Source organism: Macaca thibetana, chromosome 6 (genome assembly GCF_024542745.1).
Source record: "Macaca thibetana thibetana isolate TM-01 chromosome 6, ASM2454274v1, whole genome shotgun sequence".
NCBI lineage: Eukaryota > Metazoa > Chordata > Mammalia > Primates > Cercopithecidae > Macaca > Macaca thibetana.
In genome coordinates, this window is record NC_065583.1 from 586229 (window position 1) to 597713 (window position 11485).

The 11485-nt window shown below is 52.1% G+C and overlaps 1 protein-coding gene across 1 annotated transcript; it reads right to left on the reverse strand.

Annotated features, from left to right (window-relative positions):
* Window positions 1-3621: 3621 nt before the first annotated feature.
* Window positions 3622-11215, reverse strand: LOC126956630 (olfactory receptor 2V1). The gene is made up of 3 exons (XM_050793711.1): window positions 11170-11215; window positions 10525-10580; window positions 3622-5825 (listed from the first exon to the last, which is right to left on the reverse strand). The coding sequence occupies exon 3, from the start codon at window positions 5794-5796 to the stop codon at window positions 4858-4860; it is 939 nt and encodes a 312-aa protein (XP_050649668.1). The 5' UTR covers window positions 5797-5825; window positions 10525-10580; window positions 11170-11215; the 3' UTR covers window positions 3622-4857.
* Between the last annotated feature and the right edge of the window lie 270 nt (window positions 11216-11485).

Consider the following 11485-nt stretch of genomic DNA (forward strand, 5'->3'; position numbering starts at 1 on the left):
TTAAGCTAGGCATGGTGGCTCATGCCTGTAATCCCAGCTACTTGGAAGGTGGAGGTGAGAGGATCGCTGGAGCCCAGGAGTCTGATGCTGCAGAGAGCTATAACTGCACCACTGCATTCCAGCCTGGGCAACAGACGGAGACCCAATCTGTAAAAATTAAAATATTTTAAGTTTCAGCTGGGGAGGATGGCTCACACCTGTAATCCTGTAATTTGTTTGTCTGTTTTTGAGACAGGGTCACGCTTTGTTACCCAGGCTGGAGTGTGGTGGCACAAAACCAGAATACTGCTTATCAGGCAACTGTTTCCTCATTAAGACTCCTCACGTCTCATGCCCACCAAGCCACTTCCAGCTTCTCAAATCCAGATTCTAACACTCCTACACATCTACCCTCGATCTTCCACTGCTGAAATCCTGCTAAAATGTGGTCATGGTGGTGTTTACCTTTACTGCAAAGGAATAAACTTGGCCTTGTTCGATCAGCAGGTTCTCCAGGTGGTCTTTTTTTTGAAAAAGTCAATAGAGAATAATTTTAATTCCTAAAAGCTTTGAATATTTTTTCTTCTCCTATGCATGGTCGCTCTAGTAGATGATCACAGGTGCATCTGGGTGAAGGTTGAGAAGACTGACGTATATATTCATTTAAAGATAATTCTAAAATTAATTGTCACCCATGACCCAGATGGAAAATTATTGTGCATTATTGTGCAGTTAATCAGATGGTGACTCGAACCACAGTGGCTGTTACAGACGTGCTCATCCTTAGTGTAACAAATCGGCATAGCCTTTTATACATAATATTCAGGTTTTTGTTTGTTTGTTTGTTTGTTTGTTTTGAGATAGAGTCTCTCTCTGTTGCCCAGGCTGGAGTGCAATGGTGCACTCTCTGCTCACTGCAACCTCCGCCTTCCAGGTTCAAGCAATTCACCTGCCTCAGCCTCCGGAGTAGCTGGGATTACAGGCACCCGCCACCACCATGCCTGGCTAATTTTTGTATTTTTAGTAGAGATAGGGTTGCACCATATTGGCCAGGCTGGTCTCGAACTCCTGACCTTAAGTGATTCACCTGCTTTGGCCTTTCCAAAGTACTGGGATTACAGGTGTGAGCCACCACGCCTGGCCCTAATATGCACTTATTGATAGGAAAAAGTGTTTTTTTCTCTGTAACAAGTTGCAAGGACCACAAAAAGCGGCTGTGTACATTCCAGGGCCACAACAGTGCATCTCAACAATCTTGCCTCAGGACTCCGTCATTTCTCCTCCTGCATAATATAATCTACAGAGATCTTAACCAACTTCACATGCCACAGAACATCGTGTTTTGTGCAACAGCTCGGATGCTTGCTCGATGGACTGTGGACAACGTGGTCACGGTTGTAGGCATAGAGGTTATGCGTAGGTGCACCAACACGGTTGTACCCTCACCAAGCTGACCTGGTTACCACCACCACTGAGTGGCCAATCTTCCATCAGCAGAAACTCATTCTGGGCTCCAACATGGCAACTTTCCTTTTGCTACCAGCCTCCTAGAAGCAGGTTTTTAGATCGGATCCCTTTTGTCATGAACGGCGTGGCAATTTGACCTCACTGCAATGGACACCTTTTCTAGATTTGAATTTGCCTTCCCTGCCCACGCACATCTGACAGCACCGCCGTCTGTGCGCAGAACGCCTCAGATACCCCGAGGATTCTGCATAGCATCGCTTCTGATCAAGCAACTTCTTTTCTAGCAGGAGAAGGGCAGTGACGGGCTGGTGTCTGTGGAGCTGACAGGTCCTGTGTTATTCCGTTGCCCAGAAGCAGGTGTTCTCATTATGACACCAATTCTTTCAGGTGTCAATTCAGAAACCAGACCCTGGAAAGATGGGGGCAAAAGACACAGGGAATCAAAAATGAAGAAGAAGGTTCTAAATTCCAGTGATGTCTTCAAGATCAATTGCCATGTTGGGGGTGTGTATGTCCCTGTGGGGAAGCTAATTTGTCCTCTCTCTGTCCTCTGATCATTTTACATACCCCTGGTGGTGGAGGCTGCCATTCAGTCAAGATCATGACTATACATGAGGGATGACAGTGCCCACAGGCGGTGCCATGGCTGCTGAAGGCCAGCGTTGTGTGGACACCAACACGTTCTTAGGAAAAGCAAAATGTCCCTGCTGTTTAATGGAAGTTCAGATGTGAGTGAAATGCTGTGTGGACACTGAATGGCCACGCGAGGGTCCTGCACCCGTTTTTAAGCCATTGCCTCAGCCCGCAGCCCACACTCCTGTCCTCTGAGTTGTGACGCTGGGGCTGCTTTGCTGTCAGGACCCCGTCAGGCTCTGCCAGGAGGGGCACTAGAAGGAGGCTGTCAGCCAGCAAGAGGGGAAAGAAACCAGTCCTCATGACTTCCTGTGTTCTCCTGTCCAAATCGTCCTAGCAATGTTTCTTCATCTTGGAAGCTGGCTCCACTTTGCAGATTTTGCTTTCACACTTCTGGTACTCGTCTCATCCTGCCCTTAGGAAAACAAGCACCAGCCGACCGGCCCCCACACTTCAGCAGCCGGGACCTGAGGCCCTCCTCTGAACACCTGGAGTGTCGGGAGCAACCACACAGCAGCTGCTCCTCGGGAGCCTGGGCCCAGCTTTGGACGCCGCTGCTTCTCCCCCGTGCTCCGGAGGTACCACAGGGTAGGGCCAGGCAGCCCTCCAAGGCCCGGGAGACGCCTCTCCAGGGTCTCTGCTGTTCTCGGAACGCCGTGGTCACCGCGAGCCCCCGGATGTTTGAGCTCCAGGGATCCCTAGTGTTCTGGTTTTGGCCATTCACTTCTCCAATATCTGGTTAGCAATTTTATTTAATTTTTGTGTTTTTTAGACATGGGGTCTCGCTGTCACCCAGGCTGGAGTGCAGTCAGTGGTGCAGCCCTGCCTTACTGTAGCCTTGAACTCCTGGGCTCAAGCCGTCCTCCCTCCTTAGCCTCCCAAGTAGCTCGGACTACAGTAGCTAGGACCAGGCTGGTCTTGCACTCCTGTCCTCAAGTAATCCCCCTGCCTCAGCCTCTCAAAGGGCTGGCATTACAGGTGTGAGCCACCGTGCCTGGACAGCAATTCTTCTTCCTTTTTTTTTTTTTTTTTGATGGAGTCTCGCTCTGTTGCCAAGGCTGGAGTGCAGTGGCACGATCTGGTCTCATTGCAAGCTCCGCCTCCTGAGTTCACGCCATTCTCCTGTCTCAGCCTCCTGAGTAGCTGGCACTACAGGCGCCCGCCACCTCGCCCGGCTAATTTTTTGTATTTTTAGCAGACTCAGGGTTTCACTGTGTTAGCCAGGATGGTCTCGATCTCCTGACCTCATGATCCTCCTGCCTCAGCCTCCCAGTGTGCTGGGATTACAGGCGTGAGCCACCGCACCCGGCCAGCAATTCTTTACATTAAACTTTCTGTTAAAATAACTGATGTGATTTTGTTCCTAAATGGACCCTGACTGATACACAAGTTTCAAAATAATGACTCAGTTTCTCTCCTTATTTCTCTTCCAGTCTTCATCCTCCAAGAGAGAGATAGTTTTAAACTGTTAAAGAACTTGAGGTACTAAAATGAATCACAGCTGCCACAGCAAACTTGACATGTGAACAGTGTCAAGTTTTTAAATGCTTCCATTTATATTACCTCACTTGATGCTCTCTTCTTGCATTCATTCAATAATGTTTTATTGAGCAACTGCTATTTATAAGGCACAGGGTCTGGTACTGTTAATACACTGTGAACCCCAACATTTGAGACAAGTGTCAGTTTATCTAGAAAGTTTATTTTGCCAAGGTGGAGGATGCGCCCATGACACAGCCTCAGGAGGTCCTGACGACACGTGCCCAAGGTGGTTGGGGCACAGCTTGGTTTTATATATTTTGGGGAGACATGAGACATCAATCAATACATGTAAGAAATACACTGTTTCCGTCCAGAAAGGCGGGGACAACTCGAAGCAGGGAGGGGGCTTCCAGGTCACAGGTAGGTGGGAGACAAGTGCTTGCATTCTCCGAGTTTCTGACGAGCGTCTCCAAAGGAGGCCATCAGAAGACACATCTGTCTCAGGGAGCAGAGGGTGACTCTGAATAGAATGGGAAGCAGGTTTGCCCTGAGCCGTTCCCAGCCTGAGTTCTCCCTTTATCCTAGTGATTTTGGGGGCCCAAGATATTTTCCTTTCATGACACACAGAAAACAAGATATTCCCCCTGTGAGGATAACTACTAAACTGCAGGGATTTATTTTTATTACTTAAAGGAGGTTTTATAAAGCCTCTAATTGAACACAGAAAAAGGCAAAGAACTGTCCAAGAAGAGTTATATGGACTCAATTTCTGCCGTTTAGAAAGTTTCCACTTAAGATATCCACATTTGTTAGCCTAAGTCATCAATTAAATAATTTAGAAAGAATAGAAAAGGAACAGGAACCTAGAACTTAGCACGCATCCGATAAAAGACCGCTATTACCAAAAATTAAGAAATATAGCATTAAATAGCAGAAAGACACAAAAAATAAAATAAAGAAAATAAAAAATAGAGTAAATTTAGTCCAAGGAGGTTATAAACAATCCACAATGACAATAATAGCAAGGCACTGCTTCTTCATGGAGCTTAAGATTGACACATTGTGATCTTTACAAAATCCCTCAGAGTGCATGCGTCATGATTTTTTTCTTTTTTTCTTTTTTCTTTTTCTTTTTGGTACATGAATGTTCATAGTGGCTTTTCTTACAATGGCCAAAACCTATAAACCACCCAGTGACCATCAACAGGTGAATGGCAGCAGACACTCACAAAGGTTGAGTGACTTAGCAATGTGACACAGGCAAGAAGTGGCACAGCAGGCACCAGACTCTGGGGTTCAGTGCTGGCTGCCAATCCTGCAGTGGTTCAGCACCTTCCTCAGTGCCCCCATCACCTCCTGGTTCCTCAAGCTGTAAATGAGGGGGTTGAGCATGGGAGTAAGGACCGTGTAGAAGATAGAGGCCACCTTGTCATGGCTGGGGGGCCGGTAGCGCCTAGGCTTCAGATACATGAACATGGCTGCGCCATAGAAGACGGTGACAGCTGTCAGGTGGGAGGAACAGGTGGCCAGAGCCTTTTTCCAGGTCTGAGCAGAGCGCATTTGCAGCACAGCCCCTAGAATGCAAGAATAGGAGGCCACGATGATGGAGAAGGGGAGGAGAAGCATGAAGACACAGCAAGCAAAGAGGAGGGTGTCAAAAAGGGAAGTGTCTACACAGGCTAGCTTCAATAAGGCTTGCACCTCACAGAAGAAGTGATCCACGTTCCTCGAGCCACAGTAAGGTAAGCTCATGGCTGCCACCATCTGAATCACTCCATCGATTATCCCAAAGGCGCAGGAGCTCCCAGTAATCTGGAGACGGACTCTCTGATTCATGAGGATGGGATAGTGAAGTGGGTGGCTAATGGCCACATAGCGGTCATAAGCCATGAGTCCCAGCAAGAGCCCCTCAGAGCCCACGAGAGAGACAAAGAGGCCAATTTGTATGCCACAGCCCACAAAGGAGATGGACTTCCTGCCAGACAGGAAGTTGGCTGCCATCTTTGGCACAATGTTACAGACCAACATGAGGTCCATGAGGGAGAGCTGGCTGAGGAAGAAGTACATGGGGGTGTGAAGTTGAGGGTCAATGTAGATGAGGAAGATGAGGAGAACGTTCCCACAGAGGGCCACTGTGAAGACCACCATCACTGCAGAGAAGAGGACAAGGTCAGTCTGGCTGTGGGAAAAGATGCCCACGAGGATGAAGCCATCTGTGTATGATTGGTTCACCATCTTCCCATGGCTTAGTCATTCACAGTCACCTGAGAACACAGAGAAATTATGAGATTGAGGGACATGTCTCTATCGTGCTCCAAATTCTTCCGTTCAACAGCATATGCTCCGAGACATGCAGGAGGACATTCTCGTCTTCCTGTGACACAGGTGACAGGACCTCTGCCAGCTCTGGAATTGGACTCCACATGGTTATTCGTGCACGTCCAAACCCAGAGGGTAGAAATGGGATCATTTCACGTGCCCCAGGACTGTTGGACAATTCTCCTTCAGCCAGAAAGCCCAGGCTTTCCACATAGCTGGGGCCACATGGGTTTGGTCCACTGTCTCTAACAGGCCTTGGACTATTTCACACCCAAGAGATCATTTACATGTGTTACAAAAAGGAAAGATCAAGCCAGGCGCAGTGGCTCACACCTGTAATCCCAGCACGTTGGGAGGCTGAGGTGAGTGGATCACCTGAGGTTGGGAGTTCAAGACCAGCCTGACCAACCTGGAGAAACCCCGTCTCTACTAAAAATACAAAATTAGCTGGGCATGGTGGCCCATGCCTGTAATCCCAGCTACTCGGGAGGCTGAGCAGGAGAATCACTTGAACCCGGGAGGCAGAGGTTGCGGTGAGCTGAGATCGTGCCACTGCACTCCAGCCTGGGCAAAAAGAGCGGAACTCCATCTCGAAAAAAAAAGGAAAGATCATGGCAACATGAGATGTTCTTTAGTCTTTATTTTGTTCAGGTCAAAAATCCTGGGACTATTTTAAATTTCTCTATTTCTTTAATTCCCTAGGTCCAAACCATCAGAAAGCCCCTTGGCTGTACCCTCAGTGTTTCTCAGAATCTAATTCGCTCTTCCCACCCCCACCAAAACCACCCCAGTCCCAGCCACCCTCCTCTCTCCAATGGGTTATTGTAACCTCTTGCCTGGTCTCCCAGCTTCTATCCTTGAACCCTTGAGTCTATTGTCACAGCATTTGCAGAGAGTCTGCTAAACTGTAAGGCATTTGTGCAACTTTCCTAGTGAAAGTATGTCGATGACATCCCAAATTACTCCAAATAAAGCCCAGTTCTTACAGTAGAAAGTAAAGTCCTACATCACACACACACACACACACACACACACACACACACACAGAGACAGACACAGACATACAGATACAAACACAGACACACACATAGACACAGAGATACAGACAGACACAAATACACAGACACAGACACAGACATACAGACACACAGGCACAGGGAAATATACACACACAGACACACATAGACACACAGACACACATACACATGAAAATACACACGCAGAAACACATAGATACACGGAGGCACACACACAGCCACACAGAGAAACAAAGACACACACACACACAGATACATACCCAGAGACATACAGATATGGAAATATACACACAGACACACACATAGAAACACATAGGCACACATACATCCATATACAGAACCACAGAGACACACACACATACAGTTATACACAAATACAGACATATACACAGGCACACATAGACACAGTTGCACACCGAGACACACAGACACATGGAAACACGCATCCCCCGCACGTCCCTCTGAGGTCCCCTGTGGCCCCTCCCTTGCTCACAGAGCTCCGGCGGGTCTCCTGGCCTGGGTGCCCACGCCCTCCGTGCTTTGCTCGTGTTCCTCCGTGGAATGCCCTTTCCCAGGTCTCCCTCCCTCCCTGCTTCCTGTCTTTCCTCAAATGCTGGTCTTCATAGAGAGCTGTTCTGTGGAAGCAGGATGAAAAAGCTGAACATCTCGCTCTCCCAAGCCCCTTCCTGCTGCCGTTTCTCCAGGGCACCGGCGCCATCTGACACGCACACGCTCCCGTATTTGGACTGTGCCCGTCTGTGAGATCCACCAGAGTGAAGGCACCGTTTCCGTTCGCCGTGACCTTGGCAGCCCCCGGAATGGTGCCTGGCTCAGAGCAGGACCTCAACCCATACGTGGTGACTGAATAAAGTAAGACATGATGGAGTGACCTGTGGCTGCAATCTCCGTTTTCTGCAGAAAAGCCACTACTTCACTGCCCTTGGTCTGAGTGTCACAGGAGTTTGCTGTTTGAATCGTTTCTACCAGGGACAGTGAGTGAAAATGGAGGAAACATCCGCAGCTGCTTACAAAGAGGAGGACCTGCTCCAAATACGGGCGGCCGTTTATCTGTGAGGCCTCTGCATGCTGGTGTATCCATGTCCACCTTACCTCACTGCAAGGCTAATGCGGCTGCTCCACGGGACACCACGTTCTCTGTGCCAAGACCCCGGGGAATTTCCTAAACTGGGATGGGCCTGCCCAGGCCCAGGACCCTGCAGCTGGCTGCTTGATCTGTGTCCCTAGGTAAGGGAGCTCGTCCTGGTTCGTGCCCAGGAGGGTGTGCCCAGGGGTCCTTGCCATGGATGACCCCTGGAGTGATGTGGAGGGGATTTCTACAGGAGCAGATCTGTCCCCACAGCGACCAAGCACCATCTCAGCCATATCAGCCACAGGTTCCACCAAGCAGTGAAACAAACCAGGTCCCCCCAGATCCCCCAGCAGAAGAAGGGATGCCCAGCCCTGCCACTGTGTCCAGAGGCACCAGCCACAGGCACCTCCCAGGACGTGCACTCCCCACTCCCCCTCCCCAAATCTCTTAAACTACAGCACTGCGTGGTTGACTGATGCCATTTCTCCCTCCCTCCTGCGTGGTTCCCCTGCTCTCAGACTCACACCCGCTGTGCACTCAGCATCTCCCCTCGGCTGCCTCACGGGCTTGTTCCACCCGAAGTGGCTTCTCCCCCAGAGAAGCACCTGTTCTCCCCTCTCAGCTCAGTGAGTGGCAGATCTGTCCAGGTTCACAGGTCACAAGACTCGCGTCATCCAGGACTCCCGTCCTTCCCTCTGCACACACGTCCCAGACATCGGAAACCCCCGCTGGCTCCTCTTGCAAAACATACCACCCCCGGCCCGCACGCACCCCTGCCAGCTCCCCCCCGGCCAGCACGCACCCCTGCCAGCTCCCCCCCGGCCTGCACGCACCCCTGCCAGCTCCCCCCCGGCCCGCACGCACCCCTGCCAGCTCCCCCCCGGCCAGCACGCACCCCTGCCAGCTCCCCCCCGGCCCGCACGCACCCCTGCCAGCTCCCCCCGGCCCGCACGCACCTCTGCCAGCTCCCCCCCCCGCCCGCCGCACGCACCCCTGCCAGCTCCTCCCCGGCCTGCACGCACCCCTGCCAGCTCCCCCCGGCCCGCACGCACCCCTGCCAGCTCCCCCCGGCCAGCATGCACCCCTGCCAGCTCCCCCCCGCCCGCACGCACCCCTGCCAGCTCCTCCCCGGCCCGCACGCACCCCTGCCAGCTCCCCCCGGCCCGCACGCACCCCTGCCAGCTCCTCCCCGGCCCGCAGGCACCCCTGCCAGCTCCCCCCGGCCCGCACGCACCCCTGCCAGCTCCCCCCCGGCCCGCACGCACCCCTGCCAGCTCCCGCCTGGCCCCACCTCCTCTAGAGCATCCCTGGAGGGTGGCAATGATCCCGACTGCATTTGCCTTCCAGTCTACCCTGGCACGCCCCAGCCTGTCCCGGTCTATCTGTCACATAGCCCTGGGGTGGACCCATCTCTACAAGAATAAAGCCAAAGTACTTCCAAAGGAAATGCAAGACTCCTCAGCAGCCCTCCACCACCACCCACGCCTTTCCTTCCACTCTCCCGGGATTCCCTCCCTGCCCATCTCCCCAGCCTCCTGGAGCTGCTCCCACGCTGCAGGACAAGGCCAGCCCCGGGGCCTGGACACTTTCTCTCACCTCCGTGCAGAAGGCTCTTCCCAGACCGGCCCTGCCTTGCTCCCTCACCTCCTCCTCCTCACCTTCTCAGCAAGGCCTTCCCTCAGCACCCGTTCAGAGTTGAAACCTTCTTCCTCTGCTTCCCTTCCCCGCCTTGGTTCCCACAGCAGGTCAATGGGCAAGGCGGGCCCCAGGTTGCTCATGCAGGTGTCTGTTCTCTGCTTTCCCAACTAGAACCCATGTTCCCCAGTGCCACGGGTGCTCGTGGCGGGATCCCTGGCTCCTAGAACAGTGCCTGCCACACCTGTTATGCGCTAGTCAATATTTGTTGAATGAATAAAAATTATTTTGGCCAGGTACCCTGGCTCACACGTGTAACCCCAAAACTTCGAAAGGCTGAGGCAGAAAGATAGCTCGAGGTAGGAATTTGAGACCAGCCTGGGCAACATAAACGAGACCTCATCTGTATTTTAAAAACAGAGAAAATTAGCCAGGCTATCGTGCACACATCTGTAGGCCCAGCTACTCAGGTGGCTGAGGTGAAAGGATGGTTTGAGCCTGAAAGTTCAAGCTGGCAGTGATCTGTGTTCACGCCACTGCACTCCAGCCTGGGTGACAGAGGAAGACTTTGTCTCCAAAATAAAAATAAAATGATACATTAGCTGGGCATGGTGGTGTGCACCTGTAGTTCCAGCTACCTGGAAGACTGAGGCAGAAGAATTGCTTGAACTCGGGGGCGGAGGTTGCAGTGAGCTACGATCACAGCACTGCCCTCCAGCTGAGTGACAGAGCTATGACATTGTGTGATGTGGAGGGGATTTCTACAGGAGCAAATCTGTTCCCACAGCGACCAAGCACCCTCTCAGCCATATCAGCCACAGGCTCCACCAACCAGCAAAATACACCAGATCCCCCAGGAGAAGAACGGACTCCCCGCCCTACCACCATGTCCAGAGGCACCAGCCACTTGCACCTCTCAGGACACAGACGGCAAGACCCTGTCTCAGAAAAATAAAAATGTACTATGAAATACAACAGAATTTATTCCTGCATCTCACTGTCTCATCTTCGTGCTCTCTAACTTCAGACCTTTCCGTTGGGTGTTTAGTTAATGGCTTCACTTTTCTTCCTAGAAACCACAACACAGAAGAAGCCACCGCGTCTCTGCAATATTCTCCCTGGGACGGGAGGAACCCATCCCACGTCAGCCCCCTCCTTCCTACCCCTTCACCTTCGCACTCCCCACCCATCTGTCCTTGTCTTCCTATTGTGGACCACTCTCCACCCCGGGAACCCAGAGTCCAGTCTCCAACCCAGACAGAGGGAGGGGGACAGGACAAGGGGAGTAAGACACCAAGGAGAGAGAGACGTGGGTCAAAGGAAGAGGACGAGAAGAAAGAGTGAGGAGAGACCCACACCAGAAGGGGGATGCCCCTCCAAAAACCCAAACAATTACACCCTGATGGAGGCAGACAGTAGGAGGAAGAGCAAGTGCCGATGAACAAGAGAAATGGGGACGTGAACCAGCAACAGGAGCAGAAGCTGCAGGGAAGAGAGAGGAGGGAACAGGACAAGACCCTCACTCACCTGTGGGTGGGTCCCCTGCAGGGAAACAAACTCAGCAGGGACGCCTGCGGAGGAGATCCTAGCGTCAGAATCATGCACTCATCCTCCTGTGTTTGCTCCCACTGGGTCAGGGGGTTAGGAGGAGCCCCAGCCCTGACCTCCTTCCTCAGCCCCTGCTGACTCCTTGCCAAGCTGTGGAGCTCACCGCACCCCCGGCCTCCAGTGGCCCCTCAGGCTCAGGGAGTGTGGTTCACACAGACCACAGCCTCCTCTCGGAGGGAGAAACAGGCTCAGGGAAGGAGCTTGTGCTGGCAGAACCTCCTCCCGATGTCCACAC

Bases quoted from the DNA above. Each gene is read 5' to 3' on its own strand.
- LOC126956630 (XM_050793711.1), bottom strand. From the start codon at position 5,796: ATGGTGAACCAATCATACACAGATGGCTTCATCCTCGTGGGCATCTTT.